At 41.6% G+C, this 24,012-nt stretch overlaps 1 protein-coding gene across 7 annotated transcripts in view; it reads right to left on the bottom strand.

Annotated features, from left to right (window-relative positions):
* PTPRG (protein tyrosine phosphatase receptor type G) overlaps positions 1-24,012 on the bottom strand; it is a 610,647-nt gene that overhangs the window by 86,081 nt on the left and 500,554 nt on the right. For 3 of the 7 annotated variants that reach the window (XM_037903820.2, XM_037903819.2, XM_043550712.1), the window contains exons 13-14: positions 15,280-15,412; positions 178-264 (exon numbers count right to left, since the gene is read on the bottom strand). In XM_037903820.2, coding sequence (XP_037759748.1) covers positions 178-264; positions 15,280-15,412 — 220 coding nt within the window. The remainder of the gene's footprint in view (positions 1-177; positions 265-15,279; positions 15,413-24,012) is intronic. The other 4 variants (XM_037903818.2, XM_037903817.2, XM_043550714.1 and 1 more) reach the window with 2 other exon arrangements.

Genomic DNA, 24,012 nt, shown 5'->3' with positions numbered 1-24,012 from the left:
TGTAACCCCTCTGACTTCAAGAGGGTTACTGCAGAAATGAATCTGGCATATATAACAGGTGATTTCAGAATAAGAATTCTGAATGAACAAATTTGGTTAATTTCACATACATACATACATAGTGAGTAAATCACCCCAGGCATTAAAAACTCCCCACCCAACCTGTACCGCCCTCACCTGCTCCCCTTCTCTGTTCTCTCCCCAGAAGGTGGCACTTCATGGAAACGTCGGGGTAAGCCCTTGGACTTTATTTTGTTACACTTTCTAAATAAAAAGAGACAAGAAGTGTATAAACAGGGTTTTTCAGACTGGCTGACAACAATTCTGTACGAGTTCAATTGAGTGATCTACATGGGAAAAAAAAAGACACACATCCTCCCATTCAACTGATATCTCTGAATTTCTCTGCTCTTGTCAGACTCATTTTTAAATAACAAAGTTAAAAAGAATACAATACAATATTTTACATTGTCAGATTCTTTGCGGAGACAGACAAAAGGAATTCTAAATAGCTGTTAAATCCTGTCTGCCACTATAATATTTACTATTGTATAAAATTCACTCTATAGTCATGTTAAATATTTTATTATTAAATATGCATCAACATCTTTTGAATAAGAACCTATCTAAAACTAGTCAAGCCAATGGAAGAGCTCCCACTGACTTCAGTGATCTTTCTCCTTGAAGTCCCTGGGGACAAGAAATTCACATAAATGATCTAAGGTTCTGAAAGTCATAAGAGTGTAAGAATGGCCATACTGGGTCAGATCCACAGTCTATCTAGTCCAGTATCCTGTCTTCTGACAGTGGCTGGTGCCAAATGCTTCCAAGGAAATGAACAGAATAGGGCAATTATTGATTGATCCCATCCCCTGTCATCCATCCCAACTTCTGGCAGTCAGAGGCTTAGGCACACTCAGAGCATGGGGTTGAATGCCTGACCATCTTGGCTAATAGCCACTAACAGACCTCTTATCCTCCATGAATTTATCGAATTCTTTTTTGAACCAAGTTATACTTTTGGCCTTCATAGCATCCTCTAGCAACAAGTTCCGCAGGTTGACTGTGTGTTGTGTGAAGAAGTACTTCCTTGTGTTTGTTTAAAACCTGCTGCCTATTAATTCTTGTAATTGCCAGGATCGCCTCGGGCACCTTTTTTAAAAAAAAATCAACATTTAAAAAGTCTGTTCTGTTTTTTCCTTTAAGCAACATACCATCCAGGATCTGACCAGCTGGAATGACTTAAAAACAGGATTTTTCTTCCTAGGGTAATATTAAAAACTGTCTACAGCATATGGAATAGAGGAACCAAGACTGCTTTTATTCAGTCATCTGGTTTATTTGAGGCTTAATTCTGAGTCCTTTTAACACTTAACATGCTGCATCTCTTTTGCAAGCATGGTTACATATAACAATATCTGCAATATCATACAATTTCATCATCCTCATCCTTTCCCTCAGGATGCTGCTAATTCCTTTCTCTTTTCATCTAGAATGCTGCTGCTCTTTCTAGGACGTCCACAACTGGCACTCACTGTAGACAATGCCAGGTACAGTAACAAGCAGAATCAGAGTTTTAGACAATACCTGGAGGCTCTAATAAGCAGCAGCTGTACCAAGCTCTCTTTCTCTTTGTTACTTCAAATAATCACAACATCTATAACCTGTCTCTGCTTTCAGGCTACCAATCACTGTAGAACAGATCAAATGAAAGAAACTCAGAACAAATTTGGTTTCCATCAACCAATGGGTTTCGTGACACAGTAGCTACATGCCGCAGTGAAAGGCAGGCTATGTCCACATTGCAGTGTGTCACTTTGCTCAGCAGTGAACGGCTCTGGCAGAGGCAGGCAGCAGGGAAAGGCAGCCTATGGCAGTGGGGAGTGGCCAGAGCCTTTCCCCGCTGCTGGAGCTTTTCACTTCAGTGGAAAAAGATTCCAGCAGAAGGGAGGTAGCAGGATACTGCACTGCTAAAAACAGCAGTATAGACGTGGAAAGTACTGCTTCAGGGTATAGAGAACCATGTAGGGAACAGACCCTAGGGTTTTGATGTTTGTGCTTTACTCGCCTAAGCAGTACCTCATTGTCCAATCTGCTCTTGCTACCCGTGCCCGCTGGGTGTGAGTGTCTACTCTGCACGCTGACTAAGTGTAGACATACCTTTTGTATCCTTTAACTTAATACACTTTCAAGTGTATGTACAAAGGCACTCTTAGCATGGAGTGAGTGTCCACACAGGGAGTTAGTAATTAATGTCCAGGCATTCTCCCTGTGTAGACAAGCCTTCAGTTACACATCCATCCACCTTGGTTAGATACATCCTGCTCTTGTTTACTTGGCATAAATGTGGAGTTACTCCACGTGTACACTGGGACAAATGGGAGGTGAATCCATCCCACCCCACTGAGCTCTGCGAATCAGATTCACCTCCCATTTGCCTCAGAATACAGAGGAAACAGTGATTTGGCTCAGAATACAGAGGAAACAGTGATTTGGAAATGCAATTAAATACATTTGAGAAGATATTTAGAACTAAACAAATTTTCAGTCATGCAGGGCAGGTGTTGAAACAAATTCAAAAACCTGACACAGTCGGATCATGCTAACACCAGCATAAATGTGGAGTTACTACTGAATTTAATAGAATTACTCAGGTTTACAATAGGATGAGAGCAGAATCTGTCGCATAGTATCTTGAGATGAGTGAATAATAATTTCTGCACTTAAAGTTCCTAAACAGGTTTTTGAACACTTGTATATAAATAACTAAAGACACTAGTTGCTGAATTTTCTAGACTTCTTCACAGTTCCAGAAATGTCAACTAATGAGTTTTCTCTTTCTAAAGTTCTGGGTGTCTTGGCTTGGCAAAGCCCTCTTCATCTCTCCCACCTACCTTAAAAAAAAAAAAGAACAATACATTTTGTTTGTTAAAGACACAAATGATCATCATACTGTCTAATGGGAAAACTGACAGCTCTTGTAATTCTTACCTAAATAGCTTGCAGGGAAAAGTAAAACTAAAGTGGCTTAAACAAATGTAGAAATAACAGAAGGGGACAATTTTCCAGTTCTCTCTCTCTCTCCCACACACACTCACTCCAGTCCTTAACAGATCATCCAGTATGTTTAAAAAGCAACCTTCAGCCAGTAACTCTCTCTCTCTCTCTCCTTTTTTGTGTGGGTGGGTGGGGATCTAATGAGCATGAGTTTGTTCAAAAGCCTGAACAAATATCTCCAAGCCAATCCAGCAGCAGGGGGTCCATTACTATAACAACTGACAGCTCCATGTGAATTCTCAAAGGCCCTAAAGTAGCCATTTGGGAAATAGTTACGGAGTAAAAATTTGCAAAGGAATGGCAGTATTAGGTTTCATGTGACAGGGCCCTCGCTGCACACAGCTGCCCCTCACTATGTCAGCCATTCAAGCACAAAAAAAAACATGTCACCAGCATCAGAGAGCAGCTGGGGCACCAGAAGAGATCATTTTTAGTTCCCCACAACAAGACTGGATCAAACACCACAAACTAACAACGAATTGAAATAGCTGCAGCACACGGTGCTGTGGGATTACAAGATCTTTTTTTCCCCTGGCCTTCACATTGTTCTACTCTGAAAAGCTGAAATACAGACAGAAAAGTATTTACACGGATTGTCTCATGTTGTGTCTGAAGCATGAAGAGGACTCCGAGTGATGCTAGAAGCTTGAACGAGTAACCAACTGCTGCCCGGAGTTTCAAACTTAAAATGCAGCAATGACCTGCCATTGGCACAATGAGAGCGTCAGCTCTCCACGATATAGAAGAGGTAACTGATCACAGATCTGCCACACCTCAGTGAGCATGATCAGGACACCAAGATATGTCCTGAGTAAGCGAGCACACTATTTCTGTATCTTTACCTCTAGTGGCACCGAAACCAAATACGACTCTTGTCTTTTATATTGTATACGCCACGTGCAAATAAACTGTGACGTGATTCTCTGCATTGTCTAAACTGGGGAGGGAGAACGTGATGGCGAAACCTACCCAACTCCCCAGAAGGTGATGCTAGGCATCAGATGCCTCCATTTTTAATAGCTTCTCCTCTTTCAGATGGCAGTAACGAGGTGGAAGGGCATGGCATGCGCCGCATCCCCACTGCTCCTTTGGTGAGGAATCACATGGACCAACCAAAGCGCAGGGAGGTGGGCACGACGGACCATGCCACTGCATTCTATGCAGTACTTTGCACATGTAGAAATGCAAAACCAACAGGGGGCTCAGACACCAAGGTGATGGGCTCAAGTATAAGAAGGTAGGTAGATGCTGTACTGCCAGTGCATGGAAGGAAAGAACATCTGGACATTGCTGAAGGGGGAAGTTTGGAAGGCTTCTCCTCCAGCCTATGAGGCCACACACTGTGGTTCTGACCCACAGCTCTACTCTCTCCAGACTGTAACAGCATGGCTGCGGGAGGCTTTGTGCAGTCCCAACAGAACCACACCCACATTTTATTCCTATGCCAGCAAAACGCACATGATTCTTAACTCACCCTCCTGGGCAAATTTTGCAAGTGCATCCACTGCACATGCTGAGACCTGCACTTGCATGTCAAAAGGATGTGTGTGGAAAACAGGTAGGTACAACTTTGGAAACCCATTGATTAGTTGTTTCCTAAGTCTTGCTGCTTCCTAACCTTTGTTAAAAATGCTAATGCTACACTTTTTGCATGATAGAAACTCAGCACTGAATTTGAATGATTACTTTTACTACACAGGTTTCAGAGTAGCAGCCGTGTTAGTCTGTATTCGCAAAAAGAAAAGGAGTACTTGTGGCATCTTAGAGACTAACCAATTTATTTGAGCATAAGCTTTCGTGAGCTACAGCTTATGCTTATGCTTATGCTCAAATAAATTGGTTAGTCTCTAAGGTGCCACAAGTACTCCTTTTCTTTTTACTACACACAAATCTGTAGTTTTCCTTTGAAAAACAATGTTTGGAAAGGTTGGTCCCAGACAAGATCTGGGGCGAGGCTGGGGCAGAGAATGGAGAGAGAAAGTATGTATGAGAGAGAGATGTAGCAGTTCTTCTTCTCATCATTTTGTTACTGCGATGGGAATATAGCAGATCATGTTTTCCAGCTAGGTTCATAGAATCATCGAATAGAATATCAGGGTTGGAAGGGACCTCAGGAGGTCATCTAGTTCAACCCCCGCTCAAAGCAGGGCCAATCCCCAATTTTTGCCCCAGATCCCTAAATGGCCTCCCTCAAGGATTGAACTCACAACCCTGGGTTTAGCAGGCCAATGCTCAAACCACTGAGATAGCTTTGAGCAGGGGGTTGGACTTAGATGACCTTCTGAGGTCCCTTCCAACCCTGATATTCTATTCTATGAGGTCATTCCTTCCACATACAAGGAATGTTGCCACATCTCCACCAAGGATGTTCACATATATCCACTGGTCTGTCAGATACCCACTGACATCCCAACATGCCCATACCAAACCTACACAATGGTCATTTGGATGTCACCATACTTATTACTCTGTCTCATGCCCCTAGATAATACGTGTGAAAAAGATATCTCAATATAACTGCGTCTTTTTTTGTGAACAAAGTCCCTAGTGAAGAAATGTAGCCACATGGCAAACTGAAAATCATATACTAGTAGAATCCACGGTAAAACAGATACGTTGACCTGCATGATATCATACGTGAAAAATTAAGTCTTTCAAGCACAAATGTTAAAATTAATTGTAGCATTAACTATTAAGACTGTGATTCAGGAAAGCACTTTTATCTGTGCTTAAGTCCATCCCAATTCAGGACACCACTTAAGCACAAGAGACAAATCTGAGAAACGGACCCAGACTGATGATAAGCTGATAAATTATACAGTAATAAATCACCGGGACCAGATGGTATTCACCCAAAAGGAATACAGATATGAAATTGCAGAACTACTAACTGTGCTATCTAATCTATCACTTAAATCAGCTTCTGTACCGGATGACTGGAGGAGAGCTAATGTGACGCCAATTTGTAAAAAGGTCCCAGAGGTGATGCTGACAGTTTACAGGCCAGTAAGCCTACCTTCAGAATGAGGCAAATTGGTTAAAACTACAGTAAAGAAAAGAATTATCAGACACATAGGTGAACATGATTTGTTGGGGAAGAGTCAGCATCACTTTTGTAAAGGGAAATCATGTCTCACCAATCTACTAGAATTCTCTGAGGGGGTCAACAAATATGGGACAATCCAGTGGACAGAGTGTAGTTGGACTTTCAGAAAGCCTTTGACAATGTCCTTCTTTTTGCGAATACAGACTAACATGGCTGCTACTCTAAATCCCTCACCAAAGGCTCTTAAACTAACCAATCATGGGGTAAGACGGAAGTTAAAAGACAGGAAACAAAGGGTAGGAATAAATGGTCAGTTTTCAGAATGGAGAGAGGTAAAAAGCAGGGTCTCCCCAGGGATCTGTAGTGGGACCAGTGCTGTTCAACATATTCATAAATGATCTGGAAAAAGGGGTCAACAGTGAGGTGGCAAAGTTTGCAGATGATATGAAACTACTCAAAATAGTTAAGTTCAAAGCAGACTGTGAAGAGTTACAAAGGGATCTCACAAAACTAGCTGACTGGGCAACAAAATGGCAGACGTAACTCCATGTTGATAAATGCAAAGTAATGCACATTGGAAAACACAATCCCAACTATACATACAACATGATGAGGTCTAAACTAGCTGTTACCACTCAAGAAAGAAATCTTGGCGTCATCGTGGATAGTTCACCGAAAACATCCATTCAACATGCAGTAGCAGTCAAAAAAGCGAACAGAATGTTAGGAACCATTAGGAAAGAGATAGATAATAAATCAGAAAATATCATCCTGCCACTATACAAATCTAGGGTACACCCATACCTTGAAAACTGTGTGCAGTTCTGGTCGCCCCATCTCAAAAAAGATATATTAGAATTAAAAAGGTACAGTGAAGGGCCACAGAAACGAATAGGGGTATGGAACAGTTTCTACATGAGGCGAGATTAAGAAGACTGGGACTATTCAGTTTGGAAAAGAGACAGTGGGGGAAAATATGATAGACGTCTATAAAGTCATGACGGGTGTGGAGAAAGTGACTGGGGAAGTGTTATTTACTCCTTCACATAACACAAGAACCCGGGGAAATTAATAGGTAGCAGGTTTAAAACAAACATAAGGAAGTACTTCTTCACACCCCAAACACACAGTCAACCTGCGGATCCTCATTGCCAGCGGATGTTGAGAAGGCAAAAACTATAACTGTATTCAAAAAAGAACTGGATAAGTTCATGGCGGATAGGTCCCTCAAAGGCTATTAGCCAAGAGGGTCAGGGACGTCACCTCATGCTCTCCGTGTCCCTAGTCCCTGATTGCCAGAAGCTGGGAGTGGACAACAGGGGATGGATCACTGGATGAGCCTGTTCTGTCCATTCCATTTGGGGCACCTGGCACTGGCCACCGTCAGAAGACGGGATACTGGGCTAGATGGACCACTGGTCTGACCCAGTGTGGCCGTTCTTATGTTCTTAACTTTAAGCATATACTTCAATCTCATCGACATCAGTAGAACTTAATCATGTGCTTCCATCACGTCCTAATAAAGGATCAGCACCTGAGGTGTTGCTGTAACACCATATCTGCATCTTACTGTATGTAAGTGGTTGCTTGAACAGTTAATTTTTGAATTAATCAGAATCTAGTGGGACTGATGTTTTAGACCAATCTTCGTAAGCAAATATTCTGCACATCTAGAATGACTGGGCACTTACTAGGTTTGAAAATGGCAATTTGTTTCACAGCAAACTGAGCAGTAAAAACAGTTGCTGTGTTCAAGTAGCTAGTTTTCAAAGTTCAATACAGAGCAACTTCAAAATAAGGTTTTTAATTAGAAGAAGAAAGTATTGTGGTTATTCCATGTTAAGGACCGACTGCATGCCAAACTAATCTAGGAGGCTGGCAGAAAGGGAAGCCTGGAGAATTCTGCAGGTTTTATTGAAAGCCATTATTAATAGTGGCTGTGCCAATGCAAATAAATATTTTGTGAAATAATAAATGGATCTCTCAGGCGACTGGCAATGAGAGAGAGACTCTATCATCTCTAGGGCAATGATTCAAATCCACCTTGGAAATGCTGAGCATTGTTACCAGCTGGATTGAGACCACCAACCAGTTTTTTGTGGACAACTATTGACATCACAGAAAAGAGCTCTGATTAAAATCGTTTCCTGGACGATTCAGCAGAGGCACCAAGAGCTAAATTACTCTTTCACTTCTAGAGATGGCTGTCCCTCCAGAAAGGTGTTTTGATGCATTGTGTCAGGGCAGCGTGGGAGAAACTTGTAATGCTATTGCCCATGCTGCGCCTATTCTGTGGACAGACACAAAACTAAACATGGGCCGTCTAACTTCAGAAAAGATTAACTCCAGACCTGAACTTGGCACTGGGCTATAGCTCCATAATGGCCCTTTGAGAGGATTGAGGACTCAATTGCACTCGGGTGAGATTTGGCCTGATTCCTCAGTGGGAGACAACGAGTTAAGTCATCTGACAAGGTGTCAGATGACCAGGAGCTGGGTCCCTGACCGAAGTGGCTGCTGGGTCTGTGTTCTGCTGCCAAAAAGGGGACAATAGCTGTGAAAGAAGGTGCCACGGCTGAAGAGGCCGAAGAAGGGAAGCTGCTAACAGAGCGCGGTCGCAGGGAGAAGAGACTATACCCTGCAAGGGGTGGACTTTTGGGATCTAGCCAGAGAGCCAAGACAATGTAGTGACTATGCAGAGGACTGGGAACAGTTCAGCCAGTTGTCTGCTGAACTTCCCAGGCCAGTGAGAGCACAGGCTGACTGAAAAAAAATGGATCCATCCCCCCTGAATTTTGGAAAAGATTGGATAGGTACCAAAACCTTTCAGCTCTGGCCCTTCTCTGTCCAAAACGTCAGTACTCAGTGCCATCAAGACGGCAGGCAAAATTTTCAAAAGTGCTTCAGTGACTTTTGAACCTACATCCCATTTTCAAAAATGACTTAGGTACTTGGAAGCCTAAGTCCTATTGACTTTCAGGGAGACTTAGATACCTAAGTCCTTTTTGAAAATGGGACTGGGTGCTTTTGAAAATGTTACCTAGACTCTTCCAAGAGTGTGACATTCAGTAGAGACAGGAACATTTTTAAGTACATTGAAAGTAGGTTCTCTTATTAAACTAAACAAGCAATTTTAGAAATGCTGTGAATTTGCAATATAACAGCAATATTCACTTTTCAGCAAAGTACATCAGACAAAATACAATATCATGGGTATTCATAAGAGAAAACCCATAAAATGATCAAACAACAGCTCCACCACTGGTCAGACAGAAATCTCCCTCACTTCCAATAGGTTCCGACACAGGCTGCAGTGTAGAGTTAAGTATCGAACGGTAGCTTTCCTAGAGAATGTTCATTAGCAGTGGTAATTATAACAACAGTACTTGGCTCTTACCTAGCACTTTTCACCTGTAGATTTACAGACGAGGCTAAGTGTTTTATCACTAACACACCAGTTGGGAAACAGGCCTGGCCCTGAGATATTAAGGGCCTAACCTTGCTCTCACTGAAGTCAATGAGATCTCTGCCATTGAGCTTGAGGGTACTACTATCTAACACTCGGTGGTTTGCCCAGGGTCACACAATGAATCAATGACAGAGTGGGAAAGAGAACGCAGATCTTCTGACTCACTCTTAAACTCTATAGAATGCTATTAAAAAAACCCACAGAAAAAAAGTTCCTATCGAACTTTTGCCCAAGGAAGTTAAAATCATTTCCTCCCAAGCTACCTCAAAGACCATGTGATTACAAACAAGCACTGCAAGGTAGCTTTGCGCGCTGAAAGGCAGCAGCTGTGTTGCTGCAGAAATCCCTCCTGAATGTAAACATATTAGCACTGTATAAACAGCTTGATTTAATAAGAAAGGCAGTACGACGTTCCTGCTTTGTCTTCAGGATCACAACGTTGACAACTGCCATAATTCAAAGGTGAATTATGGTATCCACTGAAAAGAGGGGAAAAGAAAACTCTCAAGCTACACTTGTGAATTAATTTCCTCCTCTTAGCTGAAAATGAGAAATGGATATAATTTAGTTCCTATTTAAAAACTGCTGTTGGCTAAAACTCTAAAATGTTAATTGCTTCTTAATAGTGTCTGCGTGTTTTACCCTTTTTAAACTGCTCTCTATGGCGTGGTATTGTTTTGAATAAAGGCACAAACAAAAACATCTGACAGAGAATGAAAGGTCACCAGTCACATGAAATACCATTTTATTTCACTGTAAAGCTCAGAGACAAGAACTCATTGCATGTCTAAATATGTCGTGTGTTCCCAGAATAATGTAGCCGTCTCCCTGCTCCTCTATGAAACAGACGTACAAAGAGCATGCTGGCATCAACATGCAGAACTAGTGACACCAAGTATCCCGCTTACCTTCACAGTTCTAATGATTAATAATTCCCGTACCACCATACAGAGGTTTAATCTGCGATAGAGTTTCCTGAAATCGGCTGTGTAACCATTAACATGTCTCATGCCATATCAGGGCACAGCACGGTACACAAATTGGTTTGCTGTATGAAAAGTTAAGTGTACAGTCTCTTGCTCACATACACACACACACACACACAGAGGTCTGGAGGCTAGAAGTATGGAATATTTCATTCAATTCTCAAAGCACAGAGAAAGGGATCCTATGCACACATAAGCACATCCAAACCTTTTGGTTTGTTCCCATCAGTACTTCTGTGACTAGCAACTGACTGTCTAGATATCCTTCCTGCAAACCAGTGTGATTATGTTCATGACTAGACTCTCACCTTCCTTCAGTATTCCTATGCTAACTGTCACTGGAACACATACTTTATTTAGCAGGAGTGGGGTGCTACTAATCCAAGCACAGTCTGGATAAGCATTGTGCTAGTTTTCCTTTGCCAGTCTACTAATGCCCCTCATTCCAGGCATAAAACAAGTCATCTTGTTTTAGACCTTGTGTGAACAGACATTCCAGTCATCATGTCCACTAGCACTAAAGATCAGATTGCCAAACTCATTTTCAAATGTGAATAAAGATGTGAACCAAGGTATACAAAAGTGAAATGTTAAATGATGGACTTCTCATTCCTCCTACCCCAGCAACCAGAGGTTCACAATCAACACCAGTAAAGTTTCAAGCCAATTCTGTTATAATACAAAGATTGGGTTTCTGATTGTCCTGTGGATATCTGAGGAAGCTATCAGCTCATTGTTCTGGGGTATCAGACAATGGGATTTTTTTCAGCCTCATTATGCTGACATTTTATTTGCCTCTATAATAATGCAAAAAAACCCCACAAAAACCAAAGCCCGCTTTGCACTGCAGCTTCATTAAAAAAATGTTAAGACTAAGAAAATGAGTGTAAAAAAGAGGCCAAATTTGCTGGATGTATGTTGCAATGTCTTTTCATGACTTCAGATGGTAGCAGTGCTAGAGAGAATAAAGTGACCTCCTCATTCAAAGATCTGTCATGTCACAGTCTCCATTTGTCCAATCTCCTTCAGGCAAAGGGAGTAGGAAGCACAAATTGCCCCTGCAAATCAAGAATCTCATACAAAAGTGGGACAAACCCCTCTCAAATATCTCCAACTGTAAAGATTTTCTACTGAATACTATATTGAAGTTCAACACCTTGAAAGGTGGGAAAAGCTTAGAAAAACAGAGACTGTCTTCTGCTCTTTCAATTTCCAAACTGTTCCCTTCCATTTACATAATATGAAACATTTCATATATAGAACATGAAATGACAATTGCAAAGGATCAGAACAGAGTTAATTTTGCTATATATATTCACAAACAAAAAAATCTAACTCCTTATTTAGACCTCTAGATGCTAGGGCATCAATACAAGGCAAACAACCAGAAGGCTTTGCTCTGCTTCAATGTTCTATTTATGTCACCTCTGTTCTCAAATCATCTAGTCTCTCAAATGCCCAAAAGTGAAAATATCAAGTTGTTTTACCCTCAAAATGCATTGCTAAAGGGTAATCCATGTCTCTTCTGAATTTTCTAATTCTCGGTAGGAGTTTCCTAATGCTTTTCTCACACAAGAACAAAGAATCGCTGGACAGGAAAAGACCACTTGGACCAACACGCCTGTCCCCTTGAGGATTATCTTTTCTTAACAACTGGTTTTTGTGCTTATACTTCAGTAGCATGTTTCTCACTCTGAAAAATCTGTCTCATACTCATTTTCATGCTATTTGCTTTGATGGCCTTATTTAGCAAATTATTCCATATGTTGCCCATTTCACTTTAAGTATTTCTTTCTGAAGACCCAGTTTATCTTAATTTCCTAACTTTTAGATTAGATTGCGTGGGTGGTTTTATTTTAAATGCCCACCGATGTAAATACGTTATTTTTCCTAAGGAAAGTGAAGAAACTGAAAAGGGCACTCAAAATGAAGTGGAACCACTTCATTGCCAATGCTCTGTACAGTCAGAAATATCACTGCATACAATTGGTGTTATAGCTCTTGTTAATTCATTCCAAAACCCTGTTTGCCTTTCTTATTGCACTTGTATACTAGTTTCATAGCCTCAAGGATTTTCATACACAAAATCTTAAATTAATTCCTACTCGGTATATATGGCATGTCTGTTAACATCTAATGTGTACCCTTCTGGTTGGTTATTGACTCCAAATTTGTTATTTTATATTTGTTCATAAATACCTTTAGACTGATAATCATATCCGTATATTTGTGCTTCATGTAGAGGTCCAAATGTATATTTTTCATGTCTAAAGTAATATTGAATCTCCTTGAGTTTTCAGTGTAGATTACATACACTGAGAGGCTCTCCATTATTGTGATGGGGTATAATGTCTGGTTTTCATAATTCTTATCAATCTGTTAACAAATGGTTTCTTACTCATGCAAATTATAGAACAGACAAAGACTAGTTCCTGTGCCTTTATGCTATCAAATAAGTAACTGAATTTCAATTAAGGTCTTTCCCCATGTTTCTTCCTTGCTCTATGTAGTTTTTTGTAAGAACTGAACAAATAAAATGTTTCAAGTGACTTTTTAGGAGAATTAAAGGAGAACGTGTTGAACCTCAGTTATATTTTAATTTTAGTCACCCATAGTATAGCCATCTCCGTTAAAAGCATTTACTAACGGTTGCTCTATAGATATTGGTGATGAAGCAGGCACTGCAATTCTACTGCATATCTTCGAGCAAAGTTTTGCTACTGTTTCAGCAAATCCAACACTAGTTTTCTCAATTACTCCTCACAGTGCCTTAGCGAAATTGTACCAAAAGTACCAACGTTTCCCAAATAAAAGATATCATCTCCCAGCACCCTGCACCCATTTTCCTGGATGATTCCTATTACGATTTTCTTTCAGCCTCAAAGGCTTTTTTTCTGAGAAGGACCTCTTAAATCACTGTGAGATAAATATTACCCTCTATCACACATATTACCCTGTAGAACCCCATTTACTTCAGTGGTGTTGCATGGATGAGAAATTTGCCTCTTTGTTTGCGTATCTGGTGGACAAATAGGACAGATTTTAGAAAAAAGGTATGCAATGAAAGAAAGGCCAGCTACAGGGGGTGCCACTGGAGTCTTTACAATTGAATCTTTTAACTAATTAATGTTAGTACTGTATTCACCATAGCCTCACAGTAATGTTAATTATTTGCATCTGTTAATTGAAAAGCTTTTAATGTGGAGCACTATTGCCTATTTATTAATCTTTGTGTGAACTTTCCAGATCCATCAAGTTGGCCAATTAATCGTTGCTCAAAGATGGTTTAGAAGATAGACTCGTAGTCCCATAAATTGGTTCTTTATGGAATATGATTAAAATACATGGATTTCTAATGATACTACCCCTCCCATGCCCTATTTAAACTGTTTTTGCAATAAACTATTTGTATTAATCAATATTGACATTTGTACTGGGTTAATCCTTTGTAAATTTGTGCTCAACCATTGAAGAAAAATGGTTTAAAAGACTAACAGTGAAAACTCAAGTTCTTTTGATACAGACCCAAACCAAAACGAACACTGATACTACAGACATCAGCAATGAACATTGCACCCAAATCCAACACGCTGATCTGTGCTAGAACCCTGAAATTGCCTTTTCCTACTTCCCAGCCTTGGTTACTCCATCTAAACATCTGGGTCCCCATGACAGCAAGTGGATCTGAAACCCCTGGAGCTCTGGACTGGGATGGCAAAGATTTAACCAGTAGAGACCTGCTGTTTCCTGGCCCTGCTATTTAAACCTTTCCTTTCTGGACAGGCACTCCAGGGCTTTTTGAACTAGTCATCCCTCCTGTCCTTCAGGATCCAGATTCTCTTCTAGAAAAGAAATGGTAAATTCCATAGCAGAAAAGCCCTGGGCCTCTCCTCAGAGCCTGTCTTGCACAGAAGTACATGCTAAGGTAAACTCTAGCAAATAACTTTATCTCAACAGAAGACAAAAGATGCAGTGGCTTCAGGTACATCTAGAAAGATGCTTTAGAATCAAATCTGTTTTAAGGTCTAAAGTGAGATGAGTTTAGTGATGCTAAACCTAGTTCCCTCATGGGGGAACTATCATCCCCATCATTAAAAACCAATATACAACTCGGCCTAACCAACAGGATCTCTTCAGAAGAGGCAATCTAAAGGGTTTGTTTTTATTGTATTTTATTCCCAGAGGCTTTATTATGTGTTTCATTACAGTAGTATCTGGGCACCTCACTAATATTACAGAGCTAATCCCCAAAACACTGCTGTGAGGTAGACAAGGATTATTGTCCTCAATGTACAGATGGGGAAACTGAGGCACAGAACTCTGAAGGGAATTGTCCAAGATCATACAGGGAGTCTGTGGCCAAGACAGGTCTAGAACTCAGAGCCCCGGTTCAATGAGCCTTTTTCACAAGACCATCTTTCCCGAAGGTCAGGATTGACGTGCGTTCTTATAGCTATTTAAGGAGAGGTAATTGAGGAAACACTAGTCTGTGTTACAAGTGGTTTTGGGCATTGCTACCACTAATCTCATTTTCATGACACAAAAATTAATACTGGAGACACTTGAAATAGTTAACGAATACAGCTGTCCTAACACCTCTAGAGATATCATCCATCATCGTCACAGCCAGTAAAATAAAAATTACAGAGACATATTAAAAAGACACTCCCAACAGTCTTTTAAATCACAATCAGTTCCCAATGTAAAGGAAATGGGCTCACCTCCAGTAAACCAGCACAGCAAGAAGAAGAATGAGGCACACAAAGGTCAGGGCTGACACCACAATCAGAGGGATGATCCATTCCATTTTGCCAGGAGAAGGTCTGGTTGCCATACTGGAGCTATTCTTGTCTGCTGTAATGAACATAATCAGTACCAGTAAATAGAATGATGCTACAATGGCTACATTTATACACAAAATTAAAACTGCCGTCACTCCAGTTTCACTCCAGTTCACATGATGTGAGCAAATAATCAGAGAATGGACCTTCAAAAAAGCGAGTCGCTCAATTCTTCACTTTCATATAAGCATTACAGCATGAAAGTATGGTGCATATACAATGCATCAACTGGATTCTACTACTGTACCTAGTTGCAATCTTAACTTTACTTACCCACAATTTTAGGGCCAGATCCTGCAAACAGGATCCAAGCGTTACTCTTACCATCGTAAGTCATTCCCCCAGTTCAATGAATTAAGAGCTCTGCTTGGTAAGTAAACTTTGCAGGTTCATGCCCCTTGTTTGTAAGTGCTTTGGGGCAGGGAATGTGTCTTACTCTTTTACAAAGCTCTATGTAAAATTTACTTTAATGTATGCATTATTGTAATAACTGCACTTAGAAAAAACCTCAACCCATTATCAATCCAGTAGCATGTCATAATGCTCAGTGAATTGTTAAGGTCTGTTGAGTTAGTACATACGAAGGTACTTTTAGAACATTGATTATTGAAATGGGTGGACAGATGGAACCTGTTGCAATCCACTGTGGAAACCCTTATTTCTCAGGTTTTATACAAAATAAAACTATGGCAAGATCCTGGCAGCTGATATCAGGATGAGTCAGCAGAACTAACACTAGGATGATAGGGCCTTGCATACACGAAAGTAGAGGCCTCAGCCAGGTATTGGGACCTATTGTTCTAGGAACTGTATACACGTATAATGACAAGAGGGACCCCGTCCCACGATAACTTACATTTTAAGGAGCATTCCATATTTCAAAAAGCCCTCTAACTTGTGCAAATTCACAAACTGTTGAAAAGTGAAACTTTTTTGGACAATAGCTTAAGTGAAAAATTATTGGGTGCAGTTTCTGTCATTCATTTTGCATTCCTTAACAAACAGCCTGCGGCTGTTCCACAAATGTCAATAAGAAGCAGCAGGGTAAGGAAGATTGTAAATGGCCTCAGATCAGAACAAAGATAGAAAAATACACACTTGACTTTTTGTTTATTCCCTCTCACCCCCGCCATGTGTTTTCTCTGACTAGAACAATTCCATGCCCTTGTTCCGTACTGTATTATCATCTCTTCTGAAACAGCAGCAAATCTTACCAGAGAAACATAATTGCCTTTTCACCATAGGTAGGCAAAACACGGATAATTGGATGTCACATAATATGAAGTCATACTCTATTTTAATAGCATTTAGATTGTACTCCTCCGTAGGCAGGAGTAAAATTCAAACAACATGGAAGTAAAGGTTAATTGTAAATGCTTTTGCCAGACGGCTGAAAACAGAGCAAGACCATAGGCTGCTCCAAGCCCAGCAAGAAATCTTTCTAGTTTTAAGAAATAGGCTGATGGAGGTAATGCCCTTTGGCAGGCAAGCCTAAATGAGGTGCTAATCAGAGGGATTTTGGGGGGAAGAGAACGTGTACTGAGTGCAGAATTGATCACAAGAGAGATGAGTAGCCAATATCATTCCTAGTCTCTAACCTCAATAAATAAAGGTTGCAGAGGGCACCGGCTTCTTGCTAACTTGTCTCAGAAACATTATTCACAGTTTTTATTTAGAACTTGTGTGCGCTATGCATTAGAGCTTATAGTCTATTTCACATTGTCTGCTTTAGTCATTGCAATACACTAACTGCACCACGATTAAGATATTTGATTTCATTTAGTAGTTGAAGCAAGAACAATCTTTTCATCAGTGGAACTCAAATCGCTTTAAAAATAATTAAGCATCACAACTCACTGGGGGGGGGGGGGGAGGAGGAGTACTACTGAGTGGTAGAGAAGAGCAAATTAAAACATATGGTCCATTAAAATTTACTAGGAAAGTGAAATACCACCAGTAACCCCATGCCAGATAGAATATTACTTCACTTCTTTCCTACAAGGTGTGTGTTCCATACACGATCCTCTCCTTATGCTTTGGCATAAAAATGTGTATTTCAGTTCGCATGAAATAATTTACATCCCTTAGTAAACACATCCTGACTTAGAGTTTTGACACACCGTAATTAAGTACAATACTTTTGTAATATTCATTATGTTTCTTTTATTTATTCTACTGGGGAGATTGTGCTTATCTGACCTCTCATACCTGTCTTGCCACGGATGTGAAAAGAAGAAAGAGCTCAATATGTCAAAGGTAGCACAATTCACTGATGCTGATGGCTGAGGCTGAGATTCCAAGTGGAAATGGCCAAGCAACAATCTGCCACTTGAGAGCGAAAATCAGTTTCTTGGTTTTGAAGAGAAACTTTAAGTGTTTTTAACTGCTTAAGCGATGTTTGGAGTGAACTTAAATAAAAACATCAGCGACAGTTGCTGTAAGATGAGTGTTGATGCGCGAAGACTTTAGCAGTACATCTGGACTGCCAGCAGGTGCCTTTTTTGGTACAGGGGAAGAGAAGCAGATTATAAGACAGCAGGCTGGGTAACAGGAAAAAATTGTCGAGGAAATGATACATTGAAAAGAAAGATACAGAGCTGTATACTTCTCTGCACTCGGCCTTTCAATCTTTCATTTTTAAACTGAGAACACCAAGCAGTGGTAGAGCAAATAATGTACCCTTGTTGTAACTGTGCCCAGGATATGCCTTACTTCGGCATAAAAAAAACAAAACAAAATAAAAACCATGGACGAGGAAACTCCAATTTTGCTAAGAAATGTAAACAGTTTCCAGTGGCATATGTCATTGTTGAATTAATTCAGTTTGCCTTTTACTGGCTTGGAATTCATCCCAGTAGGAAGACATAAAAACTATTATAGCATATCTGCTTCAGGAAGCCCTACACAACATGAGCTCAGGCAGTTCAAAATCCACTTTTCAGTGTGCGGAAGGGTGTAGGTAGACATAACAATCACTGTCTTGAGAAACACTTATTCAGCACTTTCATCTATTTCAGGACCTGGCACAGGAAATTGGAGCGAGAGAGAACAACAAAGGGTGCTTTGGCATGGGGATTTATTGACAAAGGTCAATGGGAGAAAGAGAAATTCTACAGTCAGAAAATTCTAGTCTCTAAAGCTTTCTCCCTGAGAATATAAAAATGTTTATTCTCCAAAAGTAATGCCACTTGTCACAATAAGCAACAGTTGCTGGTAACATATTACCTACCTTACCTATGCCTTGCTGAAACTTCCCCTTTATCATCCCTTGACACCGCATAAACCTCCAGAGCAGAAGAAGTTCTGTTTGTCATATAATTTTAGATACAGATAACCAAGACAATAGATATGTTCTGAATCCAACAAAATGTCATTGTTCCAACAGAGCTGTCTCATATCATCCACTCATTCAAATGAAAGGCAATTGTCAGTCATTCCTTTGAGTAAACGAGACTACACGCTGATTCAAAATGGTCAGTTAATAGCACTCAAAGATAACATCAGTCATTCTAAGTGTGGAAATGTGAGAAGTTTTTAAAATGTTTTTAAAAATGTCATCATGCTGAAATTTTTTTACTTATTTATTTATAGGCATTTCTTCAGTGCTCATTCCTATTGACTCCTATAACACTTAAACGTGTCATTTCATTATTTAATAAACTAATGTTGATGACCCATAACCAATAAAGTCCTCAGGATTCACACTGTTCTTCTGAATAAGATCTTCTCGTGTAATCCAGTTCTTCTATTTACCAGCATTCAAACCCTATTACTGTATGTTTCTACAATTTGCCAAGCAAAGCAGCTCAAGAGTCACATGAAAATACAACTTAATAATTCTTGCACATATGGAGAAAGAGAATTATACAGATGTTTAATTATCCTAATGAGATTATCCCCAAAAGGCTTTGGTAACCTCAGCCCCAGTGAATATTGTTCTGAAAACCAAAGCACTGAAGTCCTATACTGAGACTAAAAAAGGTTTAGCATGCCTAACATGATCTCACTATAAAGCCCTCTTGTGAGCAAACTTGTGTGAAGCTTTGTAACCCCGTAGGGAATAGGGAGGAGTTCCTATCAAATGGAATCCCACGGGGCCAGGGTCTAGACCTATATTGTTTTCAAGCTATGCTCATGACCCAGTCTAAAGCATCAACTGGAAATATGTTAAATTTGTTGATGACAGAGGTGGAAAGTGAATACATTATCTTGTATCAAACAGGATTTATTTAAGCTTCCAACATGGCAAATCTAAGTTCTGCTGATTAATATCAGCGATTGCATGTTAAGCCTGAATCATGCGTTTTTGTGCAGAATACCACTGTAATTGCAGCTCCTTCTAATTTCCAGATTTAAAAAATCCTGAATAATTCTGAACAGCTGTGTATTTTACAGTTGCAGATCAAGATACAATCAGGCAAAAAACACAATAGAGAGGGATGAGCAAAAAACTGAAACAGGAGCATGTGAGCAAGCACTCAATAGCAGAAGGAACCATTAACGTTGGCCAGTAACACCAGACAAGAGGGGGCCAATGCCATTCAGAATATAATGACATGGCCCCAGGAAAAGTATGTATATGTGCGTGTGAAATAAGCGCTAAAAGAAAATGAGCCTTCCTGCACTAATTGGTCTCCCTTTCCCCATAATTTCTCATGCGTTCCCATTCTCCTCTAGTCAGCTGTGCTTCCCCTCTCAGTTCTCTCCTTACGCACGGCTAATTTGGTCCCCTATAATTAATTTTGCAAGTGTACATTGTTATAAAACAATGTTCTACTCTTTAAAATGATACAATTTTCCACTCAAAAACCCCATCAAAATAACTTGACAGCGAATTTTGCTTTTCGGGTTCGCTGTATAAATGAAAGCATCCGAAAAAAGCTGCTTTGTCCTCTAGAGACCATAATCAACTGCACAGACTTTCCTTTTTGCACGTCTTGGGAGTGCTTTGCACGTTTTTTTCACCTGTACTAGTTCTCAGCAATGCTTTAAGAAACTTCCTCCCACCCCAGTCACCTAAGGATGCTAAGTTTCACAAACTTTGATCTAATGACATGTTTATCTCAGTGTTCCAAAAGCCACGTAAGGCCTGCAAACCACTAGCTGTGACAGTCGTGTTTGCTCATGCAAGGAGTCTCATTGAAGACAACTCATGCATGAGCAAAGGACGGGTCTCTTTGCATGAATGAAGGGTTTGCCAGGATCAAGGGAATAAACGAGGTAGTTTTAGGGCATTTGAGTAGCGTTTTGGGTGTGTTGTGTATTGACATGTGTACTTGAAGACATAATTGAAGGAAAGCTAAGGTGAGTTTGCATTTAGCGCTGGGAGTGGTCAGTTCCACTGTCATGCTTCTCCACAGTGGGAGTCCATTCCACAGCCTAGACTGGGGTGGGCAAACTTTTTGGCCTGAGGGCCACATCTGGGTATGGAAATTGTATGGTAGGCCATGAATGCTCACAAAATTGGGAGTTGGAGTGCGGGAGGGTGTGAGGGCTCTGGCGTGGGGCCAGAAATGAGGAGTGGTTCCCGGCCAATGGGAGCTGCAGGGGCAGCGCTTGGAGTAGGGCCCCCGGCTGCCCCTATGCATAGGAACCGGAGGGGGGACATGCTGCTGCTTCTGGGAGCTGCACGGAGCGGGGCAAGCCCCGGACCCTGCTCCCTGGCTGGAGCACCGGAGCGGGGCAAGCCCCGGATCCCGCTCCCCGGCAGGATCTCGAGGGCTGATTAAAACACCTGGAGGGCCGGATGCAGCCCCCAGGCCATAGTTTGCCCACCCCTGGCCTAGACCCAGTTCCTGGGAAAGTTCCATCTCCTGCACTTGCTAAGTGCAAAGTTTCATCACCCCAGTCAGAGTGTAGCGGTCAGGGGTGGTCAGGGTTGTAGAGTAAGGGGAAAATTATCTCTCCTCCCCCGTATCTGCAGTGCTTATGACCCTCCTCCTCCAGCAAGGGCAGAGCAGTGCTCTAAGGATCCTCCTGGGCTGAAACCGTGGGGCATCGGCGCACTCAGCTCCCACCTTTGACGCGGGAAAGTTTATTCGAGAGTTCCCCACCCTGAGGCTGGGGGATGCCATAATACCCAATGCTCCACTTTCCCCTCACAGGAGCAGCAGGGGACTTTCCTCTCAGGTCCTCGCTCAACAACAACAACAAAAAGGTATTCAGTTGCCAAAGGGCTCCCTCCCCGGGTTGCACACAAATGTTTCCTGGAAGGGATTTATCCCAAGATTCTTTCATGCTAGGGCAGGGCCCATCCCACTCGCGTGGTTACCCTTCTTCCCTCACCCGCAGCTGGGCATTGCCTCTTCAGCCTGTGACTCCCCTCCCATTCCTCACCCCGACCCCCTGTGTGCTCTATGTGGAAATCAGGATAAAAAAAGGAAAGCTTCCAAAGGTGCAGAATCTCTTCCTGAGAGAGAGGGGAGCTGTCTCCCTTTCCTCTTCCGGCTTGGAAGAGCCAGGCCTCCTCAGCCATTTCAGTTTCAATTATCTGAACGTACTGAACAAATTCCTGGGGAACCCGCCCTTAGCAAGCAACCAGTCCCTGAAGTCCCTGAAGGAGGCCACTGGAACAAAGGTTCACATGATGACACGAAGGAGGACTTCACTGAGGAGATGCTGAAGGATAAGCCTTTTCCTCTCAGCCAAGATATACAGATATATAAAGGGATCCAGATTCTATGTCTTCCATCCCTCAGGGCTATGACAAACACTGCAAAACGCCCTCAAGACACAGCAAAAAAGAGTTGGTCCTTCCCAAAGATTGACTCAATGGTCACTAGGTTTGTGACAAATCCTCTGGTGTTATTAGAGACTAACATTTCCCCCTCAGAGCTCAGGGACAGAAAAGGGGACTCTACCTTAGGAAAATGGTGTGAATTGGCCCTTAAAGGTCTCTGCATGTCTCTCAAGGTTCACCTTCATATTTCCTCTTCTGCAGATTCAAGAACCTAGGAGCTTAACACCATCTGCCTATGAAGTTGAAAAGAAGCTAGACCTCCCCCTGTTCTTGAATGAATTTGTCAGTGATGCCACCAGAGACTCAATTAAGATTCCAGCCTGGGAGATGGCAGGAAACTTTGTCACTCATCACTTCCTCTGGCTAAGACCAGGGTCGGGAGACTTTGGCTCTAAAGTCTGAGTCACAGCCCTCTCCTTACAGATATCCTGAGTCAGAACATGAAGGACACAGCTGATCCCAAGATGTCACTTTCCTCACGCCAGCAGGGAAAAACCTCAAGCCATATTGGCTGCAACTTCTATAGGCTGATTGTCCTTTTCTTAAGTCTCCAGGAAGATCCATTACATGTTCTGTCTTTCCAGATAGCCCACAGACAACTTCCAAGTGAACAATGCCCACAGACCTGATAACTGATTAGCACAAGCCATGCCGGACTCTCTGTACTGCACCTGAGCGACTTCCTCTCCTCCCTCCTGAGATTCCTCGAGGCATATGGGCTCTCCGTGTGTCAGACAGAGTGGGAGCAAGCCATGTCAGAATAGTGAATCCTATCCATAATAAAATATGGCCGTGCATTAGCGTTTTCTCACCTTCCTCACAAACTGCAATGGGTCCCTTCTTTTCTTAACCCCCCCCTCCCCCACTCACACCCCAGAAAAACTAATGTGATAACAAACCATATGTCCTCTGATGGACATCGGAGCCATCTGTCCATTTCCTCTCTCATTTACATTACACTGGCAGTAAGCCATCAGGCTCTTTGCTAAAGCTTGCACAAAGGACATGAAATTTGGACATTCGAGGAAATCAGGACATTAGGTACTGCTTACTAGGGGGAGGGAAGAACCCAATACCTCTATTCAAGAGGCAGATTTGCCTTCACAGAGCAAGCCACGTGGGCTCGAAGTGAGATTCCACTGTGCCCAATTCTTCCGACCTTGAGCTCTGACTCAGCACTGCAAAAGGCAGCCAGAGCGCACACGCTCATTCCCGACAAAAAGCAGACATGGCAAGGTGGGTCTTGCGGGCTGCCTACGCAAGTGTTTTAAAGCATGTATGGTGGGAAGAGCTGACTTTGAAGAAAACCACCATGTGAGACCATGGAGTAGAAGAAAGAAAGCTAGAAAATCAGCAGAGTCTGCATAAAAAAATGTCAGCCAAACCGGGGTCAGAGCACGACCGCTCCACTGCTGCTCGTCTGGTTTCTTGCAGAACAGTCCTGAGTTGCAGCATTAGAGTCGGATCAGCATTTCGATAACAAACATCATTAAAGGTTGGGGGGGGGGGGTTGATTTTTTTAAAGTTAGCCGTGAAAATTGATTCTGAGCTGTAACTTAGCATAAAAGGTCTGGATTTTAATCTTTATAAATGTAAAAGAACTAAATATTTAAGATGCTTTTTCACAGTATTCTAACTCCACAACAGCTTTGCTGGAAAAACAAAATTACTAAACATACTATAGGTCTGCAAAATAAACAGCGATTTTTAAAAACAAACAAACAAACATCATTTTACAGTCACTCAGACAGTCATCTCATTGAAACCTCAGTGGGAGGCCAAGGTAAACCCTGTAATTGGATCCACATGATCCACATCCCCCTGTGCAGAACCCCCTTAACTTCCATGGACTCTGTGAAATACAAAGGGCCGTC

This window comes from Chelonia mydas, chromosome 7, assembly GCF_015237465.2.
Source record: "Chelonia mydas isolate rCheMyd1 chromosome 7, rCheMyd1.pri.v2, whole genome shotgun sequence".
NCBI classification, from domain to species: domain Eukaryota; kingdom Metazoa; phylum Chordata; order Testudines; family Cheloniidae; genus Chelonia; species Chelonia mydas.
The sequence above is the reverse complement of the archived record's forward strand: the minus strand, read 5'-3'. Positions and strand labels throughout refer to the sequence as shown.